At 46.4% G+C, this 21699-nt stretch overlaps 1 protein-coding gene across 1 annotated transcript in view; it reads right to left on the bottom strand.

The window, feature by feature from the left end:
* Fam174b (family with sequence similarity 174 member B) overlaps nt 1-20754 on the bottom strand; it is a 33250-nt gene extending 12496 nt beyond the window's left edge. Inside the window, exon 1 of the mRNA XM_027956180.2 lies at nt 20348-20754. Within this exon, the coding sequence (XP_027811981.2) occupies nt 20348-20685 (338 nt within the window). The 5' untranslated portion in view covers nt 20686-20754. The remainder of the gene's footprint in view (nt 1-20347) is intronic.
* Nucleotides 20755-21699: the final 945 nt, after the last annotated feature.

Raw genomic sequence — 21699 nt, forward strand, 5'->3', positions numbered from 1 at the left:
ATGGTATATATGTGTAATAAAAATTGTAATGCAAAAAAAAGTACATGTATAAAGACATGAATTGGCGTGAACATACTTTATATTCAAAGATATGAAAAACTGTGCTCTATATGTGTAATAATAATTGTAATGCATTCCACTGTTGTATATTTAAAAAACTAAAATCAATTAAATAAAAAATAAAATAGTCTTCCTCGCAAGCGAGGGAGGACCATGGGAGAGGATGAGCTTAACAAGGCTGAGTGCAGGAAGTTCTTGGCAAAAGTTGTTGGTAGGAATTGTAAACAGAAGTAAAAAATGCTCAATCCTCTCTCATTTGGCAAGCGCTTGTGTGAATGAGTTGATAATCTTTCCACTGTGAGGATTTATGAGGACGGTTGTTAGAACGCTACACCCTTCCCTTTGGGATGGCAGAGGGTCACCCTCAGCCACAGGGAGAGGGCTGACAAGGACTCTCTGCATGAAGGCTATAATATTTCTTAGGAAATGGCTGGAAAGTTTATAATGCCATCATGACAACCGATGTTCTTTGCACTTATTCCTGCACTACCTTGAACCTCTTCCCAATTTTTGTTTATTCTCTGCTGTCCCTCCTTCACAAGACTGTTTGACACTGTCCATGAGAAACCCACCAAACTCAAAGGTCCCAAGTGCACTGAAGAATGATGTCTCCTACACATTCTCCTGGCAGACCAGAAGCCATTCCCACAGAGACCACGTCAATGACATGGTGAGCTCTCTGTGGAATCATCAGCACAGAGAAACTCTTCAACAAGTTGGCAAAACAAATGAAAGCAGAACTTTACCTTCAGGTTTTCTAGAAATTTCTTAGCAACAGCAGCTTGCTCTTGACTTACCTAGTGTGAGTTACCAAAAATGAGATTTACCAAAGTGTCACTCACATAACAAATTTTAGTACTGTACCTTTGGCATTCAGCCTATTTGACCTGTATATATAGCACCTGCTCCTTGACATACTTTGCATAGAGAAAAGAGGTAAGACTTTGGGAAAGAGGATAACTCAGCTATAAAATCTGATGATCTCAAGCCAAGTTATAAAATAATGTCTCCGTAGGTTCTTGCAGGTACACACACAGGCACAGGTGTGAGTCTACCTGGATTCTAAACACAGGATGAAGAATGGTGCAATGCCAGGTGTGGTGGTAAGAGGCTAAGCCAAAGGAACATGGCCAGTTACCTCACCAGTGACCCTGGAGTGGTCAAAGCAGGCTTTGTGCAAAAAATACTGTTGGTCCAACCCTCCCTGCATCAATAGATTGCCTAGTCTCTCCACCCCCAAACAAAGGAATAAAATAAATCTTTGCATTCTACTTTAATTTATAATCCCTGACCAATTCCACCCCTGTTATATAGATAGAGGGAATTTAAGCTCAAAACGACTCTGAACGGCACAAGCAATCCAAGACAAAGGCCCAAGAAGAACTACCCCTCCCCAAGGCCTCAAGACAAGGGTCAACTTCCAATTTACATAGAACCACACACCACACCTTTCTCAGGAAGAGAGCTCTAAAGCTCCACCTGGATGACTTGCAGCTGTTTAGAAGAAACACTTGGCTTTGTAGAGGGACAAGGCTCCCGCCATGTTCATCCCGACTCATGTCTGGCCAACATACAACCAGAGACAAGAGCACATTCACATGTCTTCAGTGTCATCCAGAATGTCCAGAAAAGGAGATGTCAATGAGCCCAAGGACTTGACAAAGCCCCCTGTGTACCTTCAGTGGGACCACACCCAGATGGCTTCAGGCTGAGGAGCCATGGCTCTATATGGAATTCTTTTTCAGGTATCATGAGGCCTTGAAAATGCAGAAGCCCATTTGTCAACCTCACTATATACTTGGAACTTTGCCGCAGTCTGGCTGGGCACAAAATCACGAGCAGGACTGACTGCTGACCCTGGGAGAAGGTTCTGGAGGCTCTTGCTTCAGCCATGGTTCATGAGAGTGTACCTCCACATGTGGTAACTGGCTTTCCTTCTTCCTGATTTTATAACAAGAACTTGTTATAAACAAAGTTCTTGTAGTGAGGAAATTATGAGCTAAAATGCGGCACTTGAACACTTACCCATGAGAGACACTGGAAAACAACAGCAGCTTCAAGATCTAGGTGGCTTTAGCACCAACCCATTCCAGCCAATCTCAAAAAATACTCTTGAACCCCAAGATGACACTACTGGTGTGAAGGAAACATTACATGTGAACTTGATGGGGCCACAGGGAACCCAGACATGTGGTCACACATTATCCTGTGCATGTCTGTGACAGTGTTTCTGGATCAACAGACTGAATAAAGCCAAATGTCCTCTCTGATATGGGTGGGCCTCACCCAATCAGTAGAAGACCACCATAGAACAAAAGGCTGACCCTCCCTCCAGGAGTAAGGAGAAAAACTCCTGCCTGATGGACACTGGTTTTTATCCAGACTTTGGATTCTACTGAAACTTCAGTTGTGTCTGGGTCTCAAGCCTGCCTGCATCTAGTCTGGAGCTTACGCCATGGGCTCCTAAATATCCACATTGCAGGAACTCATGAGCCTTCATAATGTCGCAAGCCTCTTTCCCATAATAAATACATCTTCCCCTGCCCTATCTGTCTCTCTCTCATACACACACACACACACACACACACACACACACACACAGAGAGCATCCTATTGGTTCTGTTTCTCTGGAGAGCCCTCAGTAATACAAAGAGCCATTAGCAAGAGCCCTCGTGCGTGCTTCAAACGCCAGTTTTGACATAATGAGCCAGAGAAATTACATTTCCGTCAACTCACTGAGACACAACACGCTTTACAAAAGAAGAGCAATTTCTGCTGTTTCACTCTGACTGTGTTAATAAGGGAAAACTGAGACTCGTGAGTTTAAAGACACTTAGTCCTCAGCAAAGGCACACGTGTACATTGGTAAGGGCCTCTGCTGACGAGTCGAGGGAAACTGCCACACGGGAATGGAGGGGTGGGGGAGTCACACAGTCCTCACAGCAGAAGGAGAACCCTTCCTTTACCAGTCAGGGGTCCATGGGAAGCAGGGAAACATATGAACAGGGTGGATACACTTTCTCAGAGATCTGCAGACCCCCAAGCCTGACTGTCCTGGGGTCAGAAAACAGTGGCACCCTGCCTCAGAGAGAGAGAACACAAGAAAATAGAAAACAGAGCCCTTAGGGTTGGAATGACCCTAAGCGTGGACCTATTGCAAGCTTGCTGTGGAGCTGAATAAGATCTGATCCCTCTGAAAGTCACTGTGGAGTTTAATCCCCATTGGGAGGTACTGAGAGGATGGAAAAATTAATCTAGAGTGTTTAGAGAAGAGGCCTTTGGAAAACTGTTAGGATTAATGTCGTCAGGTGGAGCCCTGGATTGCATTCTGGTGGGTTTTTATAAGAGGGAGAGAGACCACCCACACACACAGACACACACAGAAACACACACGCGCGCGCGCACACGCACACACACGTGTTCCCTGTCTCTTGCCGTGTGATGTCCTGTACCACTTATCACCAGATATAGCCCTTCAACTTGGGACTAAAACTGTGAGTCAAAATAAACCTCTTTTCTTTATAACCTACCCAGTCTTTGGTATGCGCTAGCAACAACAGAAAACAGACTACAACTGCACCTTCTTACATTCATTCTCTAAAAGAGTTGAGCTCTTCTTGGGTTGTGGCTAAGCATTTACAAGTATGTTCACATGCACAGCTTCTACATAATCCCACAGGGGACACGTCACTATTATCTCTGTCATACAGCTGAAGAAACTGAGGACCAGAGAGGTCAATTTGCCCAAGGCCACATGGCTGCTCAGAGGTAGAGCTGGGTTTGAAGACGTCACCGAAAGGTCCTGACTGTAATTGGCCACCTCCTTCCCCACACAGCTAAGTGAAAGTGTTTCCCAACCTCTCACAGTTTGAAATGTGTCATGAAGAGAGGAGAGTACAGGGCTTAAAAGTATAGTCTATGCAAACAATTCAGGAAAACTGCAGGGCACAGGATGCACATGTTATCCCTGGGAGGACCAAAGGCTGCCCCAGAAGGTCACCTTGACACCCTGCACTGGCCAATAAACAAGGCGCCAGTTCTCCCTTGCCACTTCCCTCTCACTCCCAAGAGAGAGCCCCACTCCACACCCCGACCAGACTTTGCCACCACTTGACTTTTAACACCAAAAAATCTCCTTGCCCTCCTTACACTTTCTGGAACATGTCACTTAACATAACTCACACATTCATTCCTATTTCACATCAATCTAGGCACACTTCCAACCCTTCCCAAGAGGGACTCCCTGAGGACACATGCTGTTCTGCAGTTAGTTCCCCAGCATCCATTACCTCCCTCTTTCTGCCTGGCCACACCCCCAGCTCCACGAGTGGACACAGGAATTAAGCCTGGGCCAATCATTGCATGGCAGCAACCCCTGAGCCAACCAATAGCAGGGGGGAGGGGAGGCAGGCGTGACCAATCAGAGCCAACCACCGTTCCCTAGGAAGGAAGGATGGAACAGGGACAGGTGGGTGCCGCACCCTTCACCTTGAGAGTTAAATAGTGTAAGCCATCTTTCTACCTCCTAGGAATGGAAAACAGAGCCAACCTGTAAGAGAGGGAGAGAGAGAGACCAAATCCTAAATCTGCTATGAAGCCAGCCTTCTTTGAAAACTACAAAGCTCTTTTTTTTTTTTTTTTTCACCAGAGTAATTCCAGGCCAGATTTTCTGTCACACACAACCTAAAGAATTTAACTGCCAAGGATTCTCAAAGGGAGGCACAGCATGAAGCGAAACCACCACTATAATAATAAACACTATCTTGGGATTTTTTTAACATTTTAATAGTAAGTCTTCCACACATCAGTATAATTTTCTCATTTTCTCAAACCCTTTTAAGCCCTAGGACTCTTCCCTTTGTAGAAACAAAGAACCGTACACTGGTGACAATCGCATGACATTTTCTGCTTAGGGCTACCTGTGGCCAGGTTTTTTCAGAAAGCAAATATCCGGGTGGCTCCAACTCACAGGACTGTTTACAAGCACAGGAGCCTGGGATAAAGCAAAGACCACACAGCTGCCAAGAATCTGAGGTCACCTGCGTCTCTCAGAGACAGTAGGCAGCTAAGCCAAGGGAGCCATAGCTCCCTCTTACTCAGGGACACATGTGGCTTAAAGACAGGCACCTGGTTCTAAAAAGAGCCCAGGTGCAGAGTCAGACTTGGGTTCACAGACCCAAAATCCTACTGACAGGGCCTGTTACAGGGTGGAGTGTGGGGGTGGGATTGGGGGTAGGACAAGAAAGAAAGCAGCCCAAAAAATCTGCCAAGCATAGCAGAGAAAAAGGGAGATTCAGAATCAAAAACGGGTAAAGATCTTGCTCGCCAGTCCCCCATAGTGCGGGTACCAAGAGTTGGGGGGAGCCTTTGCCACAACTTTTCTTTTCTGGAACCCCACTACCTCAATGAAGAGACAGACATTGGTGGTCTCGACTAAATGCCCATTTCATCTTTCATTCAAACCCAAATGCACACTTCTAACAAGAGAAAGGAGATGTTTAGAATTCTTTTGCTCTGAAATGTAATCCCAAAGCCACAGGGTTTGTTTACTGAAAGGACCTTTCAACAGCTGGTCAGAAATGAGTTTCCAGTGAGCACTCATGCACCCCACTTAGACAAACAAGGAGGCTGAGGGAGGGAGCCCCAGAGTCCTGGGAGCCCTGGAGCCCAGCAAACAGAACTGCAGAGGGGCCTTCTTCTCCCACCCTCCCCCACAAATAAAAACAAAATAAGCCTGAGCCCTCATGGGTCAGTTCGATTTGGAGTGTGGCAGTTGGCAATGCAGACAGGGAGACGAGAGAATAAGGTTGGGGCCTCAGCTGAGCAGCTCCCTTGTCTGTGTCCCTCTGAGCAAATCATTCATTCTTAGCCCTCATTTCTTTGCATTTCTATCTCTTGCCAGGTGTGGCAGGGGTTCTGGAGATAGATCTTCAGGACCCTCCTCCCTATCTACTCCAAGGGCCATAAGCATTCCTAGTTCTCCTGGGGTCTTCCCAGAACACCCCAACCAGGCTGAGTTTTCTCCTTGTTGCAACTCCTGGAATCTCCAAACACCGGCCCCATCCCTGCTGTGGGGCACAGTCCACACTCTAAGCACACCTGGTCCTCCTGCACCATCTGCTCCATTGGAGTGACAGTAACAACAGCCACCATGATGAAACAACTTTTAGCACCAAACAGTGCACACATGTACGTGTAAAAGACAGAAAAGATTTTTTAAAAGATAGGGAAGATTTCTACATGCAAAAAAGTGAAGTTGGACCCACTCTATACACAATATTAAAGAATTAAAATCACATCATATATAAAAATTACCTCAAAATGGAATTTCTATGTAGGTATGTAAATATGAAAGACCTATATAAGAGCTAAAACTATAAAACTCATAGAAGCAAACAAAGCACAAACCTTTGTGACCCTGGATTAGGCAATGGCTTCTTAAATAGAATACCAGAAGCTAAAGCAGAAAAAGAAAAGTAGATAAACCGGACCTCATCAAAATTAAAAACTTTTGTGCTTCAAAGAACACAATCGAGCAAGTGAAAAGATAACCTAGAGAATGGGAGAAAAATATAAGAATATATAAAGAACTTTTAGACCTCAATAAAAAAGACAACTTTAGTTTAAAAATACACAAAGAATCTTAACAGACAGTCCTCTCAAGAGTATATATAAATGGCCAATAAACACATGCAAAGAAGGTCAATAGCATTAATCATCCATGTAATGCAAATCAAAACCACAATGAGATATCACTTCACACCCACCAGGGTGGCTATAATCAAAAAGACAACAACCAACTAAACTGTAACCTTCATAAGATGCAAAATAGAGTGATCATTTAAAAAAAAAAAAAACAGTTTGGCAGTTCTTTAAATAGTTAAACACAGTTACCATATGACCCAGCACTCCTAGATATATATACCCAAGGGCAAGAAAAATAATCCACACAAAATCTTGTACACAAAATGGTCAGAGCAGAACTATTCATAATAGTCAAAAAGTAGAAATAACCCAAAATATCTCCCAACTGATGAACGGACAAAGGGTGGTATATCCACTCAAAGGAACACTACTATATGCTAAATAAAATAAGCCATCAGAAGAGACCACATATTGCATGATTCTGTTCCCATGAAAAGTCCACCAGAGCTATCCATAGACAGTCTATCCATAGGTAAGTGTATGCCTAGAGCTGGGAGGAGGTACATGGAGAGCGACCATCAATGATGTCAGGGTTTCAGCTTGGAGTAATGAACATATTCTAAAATTGATTTGAGTGACTGAAAGCAGAATATTAGAGTCTGTAAACAAGTCAAGATGGCGCCTGGCATTTTGCAGAGGGAGTGGTTTGTGAAGTAACGCCAGGGAGCCATTAAGTGTGGAGATTCCTTATTGGTTGACTGCTGTATCTAGTTTATGTTAATTAAGCTAAGCTGTGTGGAATGTATATATACCCCTCCTGTCCTAAAATAAAGGGCTCCCACTCCTGCTGTATCAATCTACACAAGTTCCTCGTCACCCCCCCCCCCCCCCCCCCCCGTTATTTTGCTGCAGCCGGACTGCAGCAGATGGTGCGTACCAGGAGCCCCAGGACACTCGGGGGTAAGTGACAAAAAAAAGCTGCCCGTCCGCAGATAGGACGGGAGCAAATCTGCTCGTCCCTAGACAGATAGGGCGAGAGGAAAAATGGCCATTTTGAGAAAATGGAGAAGATTGATACAGTATGTTTGTGTCTTGTTTTGTCTTGAAATGTTGTATTGTCTTTGTGACGAAAATATGGAAGGGGTGAGAAGTAAATTACTAAGGGAAGGAGGCACCCCAGTGGAACCAAGAATAGTTAGGGCATGTGTTGACGAAAGCCCAGGAACTCTAGTCAGAAAGAAGAAAGTTCAGAGGAGGAAGGATTATCAGGAAAAAAGTTGCAGCAAAAGGCTATTACTGAATACTTTTCGTTACCGGAGGGTGCGTGAATCGGTGTGGTGGCTGCCACGTGCGCGAGCCGGTCATGGTGCAGTAAGGACTTTCCAAGTGGCGGCAGCCGGCTCTTCCCCACCCCCTGCCCGGGGGAGCGGGACGCCACTGCGAGAGCCCAAATCCAGACCTGACCCGGAGGCACGGTCTCACAGGCTCTTGCTCCCTGTGCCCAGTGGCAGTTTGAGTCTGGGACACTCCCCAGACTCTCTTCGGGGCCATCTGGGGCTGCCCGGGACGCTGCAGGCGGAAGACGGCCTGTGTCCCTGAAGTTTGATCATTTCCAAGGCCAGTAACTACAATGGTTCTCCCACACCTGGAAGCTGATGAATAATGAGCACCATTAAGGTTTATTTCAAATGTAAAAAAACCTTGAGATAATGCACTAAATTGTTCAGAAGGTTGTTTTCTTAGTGGAATACTACAGGATTTTCTTCAGCATCATTGCCAGAGTTCCTGCCTTGGTCCCAGTGCCGGTGAAGACGAAGGTGGAAGAATTTCCAGTGTTGCTGAGAACTGGACGAAACTTCGGATCAAGCTAGCTGCCTGCAGAACTTACCTGGACTGTGATTTAAGCTAGCTGCCTGCAGAACTTAACCTGGACTGTGATTTACCTGGACTGTGAGTTAATCTATTGAGACACTGCTTTACCTGGACTGAGACAACAAACTGTAATCTACAACAAATTGTTAACTCGGTATCTTTGCTAACGGTGTCATTGCTGGTATAATTTTTCCAAGGGCTTCTTGCATGGAGCCATCAATTGTCTTGGTATTGTGGCATTTTGTATCCTCCCCTTCTGCTTGTAGCAGATTATTTATGGTGTTTGTGTAAAAACCACTATGGTCGATATTTAAATTAAACAAAAGGTGGAAATGTTAGAGTCTGTAAACAAGTCAAGATGGCGCCTGGCATTTTGCAGAGGGAGTGGTTTGTGAAGTAACGCCAGCGAGCCATTAAGTGTGGAGATTCCTTATTGGTTGACTGCTGTATCTAATTTATGTTAATTAAGATAAGCTGTGTGGAATGTATATATACCCCTCCTGTCCTACAATAAACGGCTCCCTCTCCTGCTGTATCAATCTACACAAGTTCCTCGTCACCCCCCGGTTATTTTGCTGCAGCCAGACTGCGGCAGCAGAACTCTGTGAATATACTAAAACCATTGAGCTGGACACTTTAAATGGTGAACTATATGGTCTGTAAATTACATCTCAATAAAGTTGTTACAAAATAGGGAAGACTGTGTGTGTGTGTATGTGTGTACATTACATTCTTTGTTTCTATATTTATAAAAATCTCTCTGGAAAGATTCACAGGACATTGACAGCATCCAGTAGGAAAATTAGGAAGATGAGGGACAAGGGCAAAAAGGAGATTTTTCAAGAGGTGGGGTGATGGCACATGCCTATATTCCCAGCAACTCGGAAGGCTGAGGCAGGAGGATCTAGGTTCAAGGCCAGCTGCAGCAACTTAGCAAGGCCTAAGCGACTTAATGAAACCCTGTCTCAAAATTTAAAAATAAAAATTGAACCCCTGGGTTCGATTTCCAGTATCAAAAAGAAAAGAAAAGAAATGAAGGAGATTTCCCCCTCTGTGCTCTTTTGTTCTCTGTGCATTCTGAACCACATGAATATATTATCTGTTTTTAAAACAGGAAACAAATTAAAATTCAGAGGAAGTAATTAAAATTAATTTCAAAGTGGACCAGGTTGTGACCGGCCCTCCTGGCAGGGAACCTGCTCCCAGAGCTCACCCAGGGGCTGCCTGTGGCCTCCTCAGTGTGGCTGTGCTCCACTTACCTGATCACTTCAGAACCCAAACCCAGAAACACAGGCTGTTCCTTCACCTAACTGTTCCACGTTGAAGCCCCCTCAAGTGGCTCTGTAGTTCCCAGCCCCGGGTTCTGTTGAAACCACCCTACTTGACACAGCAGCACATTTGACCTCTAACATTTAGAAATCGTAATAAAAAACAATGAAAAATGGAACATGGGTGGAGAGACTGAAGCAAGCAGCTGCTGTGAGTGCACATTGGGGGCAGGGTGACATAACAGGTGAGCTTCAACGCCAAGTGGTGGCACCCAGCATTCTGAGCACAGGCCTGTTTCGTCTTTGACCCCTGAGCTCTACTCTGCACCACCTCCTCAGAACATAAGAAATAACTGTGCCACCCCAAGAAAACCAACTACTTGACAAAAGGAAGAACAGGACCCCAAAACCTGCTTTCCAGCCCTGGCTTCCAGAAGAAGATGCCAGAGGCCCCCAGAGCATCCATGGGTCAGTCAGGGTCTCAGTGGCAGACCTGCCACCACCTACCACCAAGACACGCTCACTTTCCCTCCCTCCCTGCCCTGGGCATATAGTCCCCTGAGCTCCACCCAACACTTTCCCTTGAATGCAGATTCAACAGGCCACTGAGACAGGCAAACACCACCTGCTCCACTGCAATGAGCATCTTCAGACAAATGCAGCATCATGTGACACAAAGCACTTCCCTCCAGCTCAGTGAGTTACTTCAAGACTCCCACAGCCCAGCTCTGCCCTGACCCCACTGAGCCCTCTGGAACATGAAGCTGGAGAGCCTTCCAGATGTAACCACTCCTTACTCCTGTCCTGGAGCTGCTCTTTCCCTCCCCTCTGTGACCCCTCTGTCCCAGCACCCAGTACACACTCGAGCACAATGACTCAGAGTACCAGGTCCACTACTGAAATGCACCAGTGCCCTGTAGATGCAGGAAACCCATGAAGCAGAACTGGTGTGAAATAAACACAGGTACAAACACAATGACAACTGGTGACCAACGCTCTGCCTTCAAGTCAAGGAAGCCTGAAGAGTGACACCATGCCCAGCCTAGAGGGGGCAGCAACTATGCAGCCCCTGTCACTTGCTGCCCCATGAACCAGAGGCCCTGTACTTCCAAGTACCCCATCTGTCAAAAGAAGCAGGAGCTCCAGATTTTTATGGGAAGATTCCCAATTTTTAAGTATTCTCAACTATCTCAGTTTTTGTGATCACTGTGCTGATCAAAACAAAACACAAGAACATGTCTGTGGGTCATATTTTCCAACTCATGGGCCATCCGTTTACAAATTCTGACTCAGTTTCCGGGCCAATGTTTACTTGGTCATAAGTATGAGTGATATTTAATAATTCAGCTGAAATCTCATGAGCCCAGACAGATGTAGTGATACGCATGTTCAACCCGGGTCTCCCTTATCTCTCTTCCCCAGCAGTAACAGTGATCAGCAGACACTGGCCATTATTTACATAACCCAGATGCTTCCCCTCCCCCGGCCTCAGGAATAACAAAGTGGTGCCCCTGTGACAGACCCCAAAGTGGCATGCAGCACACAACACTGTGCTGCCGGGAGTTTCTGCTTCCTAAAGGATTGTACACCCTGAGCCAGCTGACCCCACGGAGCTCAACTTCAAGTCCTGGGGCTCTTTTTCATTACACTCCCGTGTTTCACTTCCATCTGCTCCTCATCCTGTTGCTCCTTCCCGCTCTCAATCCCTGAGGGATGGATCAACTCTCATCCTCCCAGACAAAGCCAGCACGCCCTGGGTTTGACCTGTTTGAACAGCCATATGAAGGACAGCCACAGCCGGCACCCCAAGTCCTGTTCCTCCAGTTGTCGGGTGTGTTTGCACAGGGCTGGGCCCATTTGGTTTTTACATGAAGTGCCAGGTGAGAGAAGCAAAATTTAAAGCAAAGAAGGCATCCTCTGAGGATGGCTTCGTTGGTTTAAGGGCTGCAGCCCAATGACCAAGAGGAACCTTTTGTTGGATCCAGGGCAACTGGAAGCTCTGAGGTCACTGTGCTCTGAAATACACATCATAAATGGCCCTTTAGGGTCCACATCCCTGCCCATGGCAAGGGAGGCATGGCACGATCAGTCCTCACCACCCACTCCTGCAAGCACCACCACTTCTCAGCAGATGCTGCCAACCCCTCCCAAGCCCAGACGTCCAGCTGCATCCACACAGATCTTCCCTGCACTTCATCTTCTTCCTCATCAAGTCTTCCTTCTGCCTGCCACCCCCTTCACAAAGGCCCCGTCTCCAGGCCTTTCAACTCACCGGACACTTTCCTCTTTCTTCTCTTCATCCACGTGGGCCTCCCGGCCTCCAGCCCTCCTGACTGGTTCCTCCAACACCTTCCCCGGGTGTCCCCAACCAGACTACACCCCCATCAGAGCCATGTCACTGTCTATCCACTTGCTCAGCAAATATTTATGAAGACCTAAACTGGAACAGCATTTCTAATGCAGCCCTTTGGTTATTTCACTCTTGTATTCAAATCCCCCACTAGCTCCCTCCAAAGCACCAAATACTCTGGCTGGAACTGGCATCCTCCAAAATCTGCTGCAACAGAGGAAGGGAGAGTCAGTCCCCTCCCCTCCCCCAACCGTGTGGCCATGACCTAGACACTTCATCACTCTGTGCCTTGGTTCACTCAACTGAAAAATGGGGACCCTAAGAGACCACCCTTCACAGGAGCCAGGAAAAAAAATGCTCAGCACAGAGCCTGGTACTGTGAGGGCTTAGTAAATGTTGGTTGCTATTATTATTAGTGTCATCATGATGATCTCCAAGTGATCACTTCTGCAAAGTCTATTCCTAGCAAAACCCACTTCCCCCATCCAGCCTAGAACATCCTCCTCCCCCACAGTGCCTTCCCACACCATTCTGTCCCTGGCCCAAGTCTGTGGCATGCTTTCTGTTTATCAAGCGTTGTTTTTGATGCATGCCTCCCCTTCTGAATGGGAACGGCTTCTCTTGTGCCAAGAAGAGCCATTCAAGGGCATCATCCTCCCTCCCAGACTGAACTGGACACTTCTGGGCCTCTGATGGGCTCCCCACCCAGCACAGCTCCCTGTGTTCATTAGGAAGAACTCTGCCCACTCAACCATGATTTCTCCTAGGTGCTGACTGTGTGGTGCTGACACTCTTCTTGCAAACCCCCGGGTGACCTTAACAAACCATCCCCACTTTCGGGCCTCAGTTTCCTCATCTGTACAATGTGGGAGTGGGGTGAGTTTGAGGAGCTTCTGAATATGAAGAAAGCCCACACCTAAGAGGTTACAGGACCCCAGAGCCCCATGGCTGGAACAACCATGCTCTTAAGCCATACCTGCCAGCAAGAATGGGCTTCCTCTTCCCTGCACCTCCAGGAAAATAAATATCAAGGATAGTTTCCTGGAAGACTGCCCTTAGATTAAGTAGAGATTTTTTTTTTAAGTGGAACCATAACAAAATAATTCTAAATGCATGCTTCCAGAACTTCCCTTGAAAATGGTTAGATCCAAACATCAGTCACAATACTAAAGTACCCAGTATAACCCAGGAAGCCTTCTCTGCTCAAATCCTGAAGCAGACAATCACCCCTGATAAATCCTGCAGGATGCTCTGTGGACACTGACACTGAGGCCCCTTCACAGGCCCTCCCACCCCCACTTACTCCTAGATGTGCCTGGTGTTACAAGAAAGGGCCTGTGTTTGCAAAGACCCTCGAATGAAAAGAATACATGAGCATGAGACTATGGCCAAGCCCTATAAGCCAGAGGGCTCAGGGTTAAATTAAAGAGGGGTTTTTCTCCCTTTTCAATTTGATAGAAGGATTCAGTGGCAGGTGCCAGGTCCTCACCAGCCTGCTAATAAGGGCAGTCATGAGACACGTTCTTCATCAGGGAGCTGAAGAGTCAAAGAAGCTCACAAGGCTGAAGTTCATGGATCTCATTTGAAAAAGCCTAAGAGGCAGAGGCACCTGTCTGATTATTTTGGTCATATGGCTAATCCTTAGTTATGAGCAGAAGATTAAAAGGTTTGGTAAGAATCACATCTGTTTTCAGAATCATATTTTTAAATACAATAGGACACTTGGCTGCTTAAAGGAGAGCCAGGGACTTGATTGACACAATCTTTTTTTTTTAATTTATTTTTTAGTCGTAGTTGGACACAATACCTTTATTTTATTTATTTTTTTATGTGATACTGAGGATCGAACCCAGGGTGCTTGCTACGTAAGCACTCTACCACTGAGCCACAACCTTAGCCCCAACACAATCTTATTCTAAATGTCCCAACAGTCCTTGGAAGCTTATACTGTAATTAATGATAGGAAACGGATGTCCAGTAAGGTTCAAAAAACTGCTCACATCAGACAACTAGAAGGTCTTAAAGCCAGGATCCAAGAGTTTCTCAACCCCCAAACCCTTGATGTTTGTGGCTGTAATTCTTTGGGGGTTGTCCTGTACATTGTAGGATGCTGAACAGCATCCTGGCCTCTACTCAGTAGATACCAATAGTAATCTTCCCCCTACCCCGCCACCCCAGTCCTGCCAATCAGAAAGTTCTCTGGGCATAGCCAAATGACACTGGGGGCAAAAATCCTCCCCAGTTAGGGAAACTTTTTCCTTCCATGTGCCATGATCTTTTAGAGAACTAAATCAAAAGCACACTTTCTATTATTTAAAAAAAAAAATCTGGATTTTTCCTGAATCAGATTTAACATTTCTTCACTGTGTTTATATAAAATTGAAAGTGAAAGAAGATGAGTATGTACCATTCTACAGTTTTCTCCTTCAACTCAAAGCCTTGGTCAACACTCAGAAATGACCTACTGATGATCAACAAGTCCCACATTCTCTCTCAAACTCAGAAGGAGAGGCTGAATCTTCTAACCATAGCTCCACCCAAAGCTCTAATTCATTCAAATTACATTGACATACTAATGACCAATAACTAGAATCATTCCAAAATCCAAAATGACCACTTCCCCTAAATGCTAGAGGTACTAAACTTTTATATTAAATGACTTTTCTTATTATCACAAATGAAAACACATCACAGAAAACCTGGGGAACCCAAGGTAAGTAAGAAACTTCTCTAAGACCCGGCTCAGCAAATCAAGCCTCTATGGTATCAATGTCTTCAGGCGCCTTTGCCACCTGCAGCCGGGCAATGTCAGATTACCCAGAATCCATCCTCTGATCCCTGGAGAAGCACCATAATGAATCCTCCTTTCAGATAAGATGATTTTAGAGATATTTGGAAATAAGAAGTGGCTGGGTATGCAACAGGGAGTTGTGAGAGAAATGGAGCCTGCACAGCGAACACAAGTGACCCACCAAAACTGGAAAAGGAAAGCTGTGGTTTCAACATGGCAAACTTTCCCTGGCTTCCCCCAACCCCATCTAGAAGACACCAGAAGGTGAAGTGGGATTTGGCCCTCCCCACACATACACACACCCACATCCCATCCCAGAACTCAAAGAGTAAAGTGTTCTAAGGAAACTCCTGGGGAGAAAGGCCTGATAACAGCAGTCACTGGCCTACAGGCGATAGCCCCGCATCTGTGCAACCCCACCAAATGTTTCCCAGTATTTAAAAAAAAAAAAAATAGGAGAAATCCCAATTTTCTGCTCCAATACACAGCCTCTTTGTTGACATCCCATCAGCTCTCCCTAAGGTACCAAGCAGTAAACACAGGGGATCCCATCAGAGGGTAAACTACCTCCAGACCACCTATCCCTCCTTCCAGTTTGACCCCCCATCTTAAAAGGTGGAAATTATTCTGCAGACAGAGAAATAAGATTAAGATTAATGGTAGAATATGATGTCTACCATGAATAGAAATAAATAAATAGAAAACAGAGCAATGATTTGTTTTTTGTTTTTGTTTTTGTTTTTTTGGTGTTTTTTGTGTGTGTGTGTGGTTTTTTTGTTTTGTTTTGTTTTGTTTTTTGTAGAACTGGGGCATTCTACCACTGAACTACAGCCCCAGCCCTTTTTTTTATATTTTATTTGGAGACAGGGTCTTGCTAAGTTGCCTAGGCTGGCCTCAAACTTGCTCCTGCCTCAGCCTCCCAGACCCCTGGGAGCACAAGGGTGCACCAGAGGTGCCCAGCTAAGACAGAGCAATGAGATACCAAATTATACTCATCTGATGGAAAAGCATCAGAAAGTGAGGTAATAAGTATCAGATACGATGTGAGGGTCTAAGAACTAAGAGCATGTTAAGTAGGAGGGTACACTAGTATCTACTAAAGGAATTCCCATGCATGCACCAGAAACCCCATTCCCAGGTACATACACTAGATACTCTCATATACCTCAGATCCTCAGCAGGATATGTCCAAGGATGCAGGCAAGTTAAGTGTGCACACAGGGAAGGAAATCAGGCTACATGTTGCAGACAATGCAGAAATGTGTCATGAATGATAAATACATTATAAAGGAAGAATCACCCACATTTACATACATGCACATATACTAACAGATTTCTTTGCATATCTGCATATGTACATATTTATAATTTATTCATTGAAATGAGCTCATATTACCCAGGTTGTTTTGTAACCTATTTTACTCAAAAATATACAGCCAATATTATATCAGTGTCATTATTTTTAACAGCTGTTAAAACCAGATTATCATCATTTACCAAATCAATGCTAAATGGTGGATACAAAGGTTATTTAAACTTTTTCACTATCAAACAGAACTGCTCTGAAAATGCCAAGATGCACACGCATTTTGGTTTCTTCTTCTAATCATTAACATTAGAAGCAAAGAATATATGTTGCAGTGTCCACTTTAGCAATGGAATTTTCTGATTAAATATTTATATATTTTTCACTACAATATGTATTCTTTGCTTCTAATTTTAATGGTTTTCTTGGATCCATGTTTTTTCTGCAGTCTGATAAAGTGACTCCTTCAGGGAAAACAGACAAATAGGTTAGGACTGCTACTTTATAAGCAATAATGCTACACTCTTTCTCCTCCATCTATGCCGTGAGGATAATGAATGGGCATCGTCCAAATTCCCGTCTCACAGGTATCCCATATCAGCCATTCATCTATTCATGGTAGACATCCTATTCTACATCAGCAATGGAAAACAGTTGGGAGTTCAACATTCTTTCGCTAAAAATATCTTTATTAAATGCCAGCCTGTGGCTGGGACCACACCAGGTGTTAGAGAGACAGAAGATTAAGGCCAGCCCTGCTCTCAGGAGCCCTCAGCCTGGTAAGTCAGAGGGACACTTCAGCAACCCTCTGGGCTCCCAGGAGAAAATTTAAAAATGAGGTGTGCATCAGGAGCTCAGAGGGCCCTGAGGGAGGCTCAGACAAGGAAACACAGGAGGGAAAACAGCATGCTAGCATACTGGTGGTAGAGAGGATTCCAGGCAAGATTCTGAATGGGAAAAGACACTCAGGCCACATGGTCCCCTTGGAGAACCCCTGGGAGCCCATCAGGGCAGAAGCAGTAAGCAGAGGGGAACTGGGCAGAGCCAAAATGGAGGCTTGAAAAGGAGACAGCACCTTTGTCACAAAGAGCCAGCATTGTCCCAGCATCTATGATTTTGTATATGGGGGAAATGGGGGTAGCTGGTGTATACCTGGGAATGGGGTTTCTGGTGCATGCATGGGAATTCCTTTAGTAGATACTAGTATGCCCTCCTACTTACCATGCTCTTAGTTCGTAGACCCTCACATCGTACCTGATACCAACATGCCAGCAGAAGAGGGAGGTTGGGCTAGCGAGAGTGGAGGATGGAGTCAGGAACCCCAGCCTACGGGATATCGCTGTGACTAAGGAGACAAAAGGGAAGGATGTAACCCAGGCAGAAGGCACAGCATGTAGGAATGCTTCATTGGGGAAGGTGATATGGGCAGAAGTGAGATGGTCTCAGGGAGACATGGGTGGTGGGATGGTCAGAACTCAGTGCCTGCATGCTAAGAAGCTGGAGAGCAAACAGGTAAGGACACGGGCCAGCAGAGCAGGCATCTGGCAAGCATGATGAACCAAGCCTACAGAGGAACGGGGAAGGGGGAGCAGCCACAGAACACACCACCAAGTGTTGACCCTGCTTGGCCAGACAGACTTGTAGATGGTTCTAGATGCTGGTGATGACTTGTTCTACCCTTTGGACTGCAACTTCCTCATCTGCAAAGGAGCACTTGGGTACTTGGGTACCATCAAAGTTCTTCCCAGCTATTAAAATGTAACAAGCTCTGGTCTAAATTGGAATCCAGGGTGGGTGGCAGCTATCCACCCAAACAATAATGCTTTACCAGGCAGAGGCAGATCATGACCATAGTCAGCTTCTCTTGTGATCACAGCTCTTCCACACTTCTAATTTTAACGGTTTCTAAGCTGCTCAAACAGGAGGCTCCATCCCCTCACATCTGGCCTCATGCTGCCTCCTTTTCTCCCCCACTCCTGGATAATAAAGAGCAGACGGGAAAAATAGTTCAAATACCTTCTAAAAAATACACAGTCTTGTGGGCTCAGCCTATTTTAAACTAAATGTTTCAAACCTCCAGACTCAAAGCTGCTCTGGGCATTAGCTTACGCCAATTGATCAATTAGGAAGTCAGTAAATGACAATGTGCCTCTGTGGCATGTCCAAATCAGACATGGAGACACTAACATGAACTGGGCATCCCCACCCTCCAGTGCTTTCTGCTGAGTTTGGGAGCTGGGCCCCCAGCATGGCAGGATAAAGGCTGTATTGAAGAATGCCCAAGAATAGGGTTGGGGAGGACAGAATAGTAAAAGATAAGCCTGGCTTGGTGGTACATGCCTTTAATTTCACCAACTTGGGGGGCCGAGGCAGGAGGTTCACAAGTTCAAAGCCAGCCTCAGCAACTTAGCAAGACACTGTCTCAAAATAAAAAAAAATAAAATAAAAAGGGCTGAGGATGTAGCTCAGTGGTTAAGCACCCCTGGGTTCAATCCCCAGTACCAACGGGGGGAAGGGGGGGGGGAAGCAACAGCCTCTTTTGATTGTTCAGGAAAACTATACAGAGGAAGGAGAACGGAAGGTTGGTATCAGTGACCACGTGTAGTCTTGATAGGTGCAGAGTAGGCTTCAGGCCAGAAATAGGAAAGCACAAGCCAGCACCATGGAGCAACAGGAAAGGAGCAAGGGATGAGAGACAGGCTCAGAAGGGCTGGCTAAAGGGTAAGCTGGGGCCAATACGTACGCACTCCAAATGCCATGCTTAGGTAGTTCCATGCCTAGATGGTGGCCAAAATGAGCCACTGCAGTTTGCAAGCAGTGGTGGGAGGGCAATGAGAAGGGTGGAGTGAATCCAGAAAACAGCAAGGAGACCAGCATAGCAAGGACAACATGGCCTGACCCAAGGCAGCGGATCAATGTGGATCCCTGTTCCCCACTCTCCATTTTCTCAGACCACTGACTTTTAATCAGACTCAGAAGAAAAATCCTGGATTCAATGTCCCACAAAACCAAGAGCACACCTCAACAGACTGCTCCCAGCTCTGCCTTTCCCAGGTTTGCTTTCTGCTTCTACAATGAAAATGCTAATTAGAAGAGCAGGCCCCTGGCCCCATACCCTCAATGGCTATCAAATACCAAAGCCCAGTGTTTGAGGCAATGGGCAGGGAATAAATGACACACACAGATTTCCGGGTGTGGGGAGCAACCTAAGCAACAGGACATGTTTAGTTCATTTCCTACAAAAACAAGATTTCTTAGGGATTAGGGGGAAATATCCCAATATCCCAAGCATTTCCTAATCTCCCAGATACTTCCTTCTTGACCTTGAGCAACCTACAAAAGCCTCTCAAGATCCATCATCCCCCTGAGAATGTTGACTGGAAAAGCTTAGGGGGGTAGAGAGCTTCTGAATCCTCCAGTAATGGACAGACAATAAGACCACCAAGGGGCACCAAGCATCCTGAAATCCAGCACCAACTCTACGTGTAAAGCAGGCCTCCAACAGGCATTCTGAAGATGCCCCGTGCAACAAACTGTTTCTTTCTGCAGCAGAAAAAGAAGAAAGTGCATTGGGCATGAAGAATCTACAGATGAAATTCACAGAAGGGACAGCAAGATTGAAGTTAAAAGGACACAAGTTCAAATTCTACCTCCACCACTGAGTTACTCGGGTAAGCCTCCTTTCCTCTGAAAATGTTTTCCTCATTTATGAAACAGGTATAAAAATAAACTCTTTGGACTGCTGTCAGAATTCAGAGCACTGTTGTTAGTACTAAGCATTAGCAGAATTAACAAATGGAATCCACTATTCTAAAAGAAAGGAGAGAAAATTTCTAAAATGTTCACCACGAAAAAACAGATGTGCACACCCAACAAACCGAACCCACCCTGCCCAGGAAGGGAAGAGAGGTCCCTGGCTGGCGGGAGCACACCAAGATGATGAGATGAGGCGGAATCGAGCACCTGTGCGCGCGGCTCGGGCAGGCGCGGTGGCAGCAGATTGGGTGATGCCACCCGCTCGGCCCATGGAAAATGAAGAGAGCGGCTGGACCCACCTGAAGACGCGCAGCAGCAGGCAGGCGATGAGGAGGGCGCTGAAGGCGCACGCCACGATCACAGCAGCCTTCAGGGTGGGCAGGTCGCGGAGAAGGGTGGAGATGCGGGTCACCAAGGCATCGCCGCTGCTGTTGGAGCTGCCTCCACCCGCTGCCCCAACCCCAGGCCGGGTGGAGTTCCCGGGCCCGGGTCCGGGCGGCGGCCGCTCCTGGCGCTCGGGGTCTGGCTGCGGCGCGGGGGCGGACTCGGCTCTGCGGGCGCGGGCGGCGGGCGCGGCCAGGAGCGCAAGCAACAGCAGCGGCAGCAGCAGCCGAGCGGGCGGCGGAGCGGCGCTCATAGTGTGGACGGGTGGCTCGGGGCGCGCAGCTACCCCGGGTCCGCACCAACGCAAGGCCTGTGCCCGGGCTCCCGCGGCGGAGGCGACTGCGCGGTGCTGGGCAGGAAGCTGCGGAGCCCGGAAGAGCCCGCGCCGCCGCCACCAACACGTTGCACGGAGTCATTCGACGGGCTGCAGCCCCGCGTGGGCGGGGCAGGCCATCAGCCGGGTCGGGGCTGCGCTCTTTCTGCTGATGGCCCGGGTCCCCCTGGACTAGGGACCCCGTGGAAAAGTAATGGGCTCACTGTCGTGTAAGCCTTATGCTGCACATTTCACGGGTTTTATTTCATTTAATTCCCGCAACTCCCTTTAGAAACAGGTATTCTGTTATCTTCATTTGATAGTCCATTTCAGCACTTGAGAGCCAGTTTACAGCAACCCGGATTATTTCAGACTAAGAACCAAAGACTGTGAGACCTGGAGGTAAACCCTCTTTTTACGCATCACTCTGAAGCCCCCATAGTGAAGTGGGCTGTCTGTCTGATGCTCTATGCAGTGTATTTCAACATCTCCCCCAATTTCCTTTATTTTCTCAAAAAGTATTTCTTCCCTGCATTTTTTTGTCCGGCATTTTTGTACATCTGCTTATGAACTGGATTGCGATGTGAATTTTTGCTTTTGCCCCTTTGTTATGGAACAGCATTTAGGACAATTAACACCTCCTTGCCAGACTGATGTAAATTGCAGACTTCAAGAAATCAATGGCCTGCTGCCTCTGGTATGTAAACTAAATGATACTCAGGTGGAGAAAGCTAATTATGGAGGCTCTAGAAGAAGGCCTGAGGGTGAGGATTAAGGGAAGGCTCAGAGTGGAACAGTGGTGCCCCTTTCATTCTAAGGGTGGATCCTAGAGGAAGCTTTCCAGTGGTTGACAGCTAAACACACATAGCAAGGATCCATTGACCTTAAAAAGATAATTTCTGGTCTGGCTAAAGAAAGTGAGTTATGAGTATAATAGTGTATGCATTGTCCATT

This window comes from Marmota flaviventris, chromosome 2 (assembly GCF_047511675.1).
Source record: "Marmota flaviventris isolate mMarFla1 chromosome 2, mMarFla1.hap1, whole genome shotgun sequence".
NCBI classification, from domain to species: domain Eukaryota; kingdom Metazoa; phylum Chordata; class Mammalia; order Rodentia; family Sciuridae; genus Marmota; species Marmota flaviventris.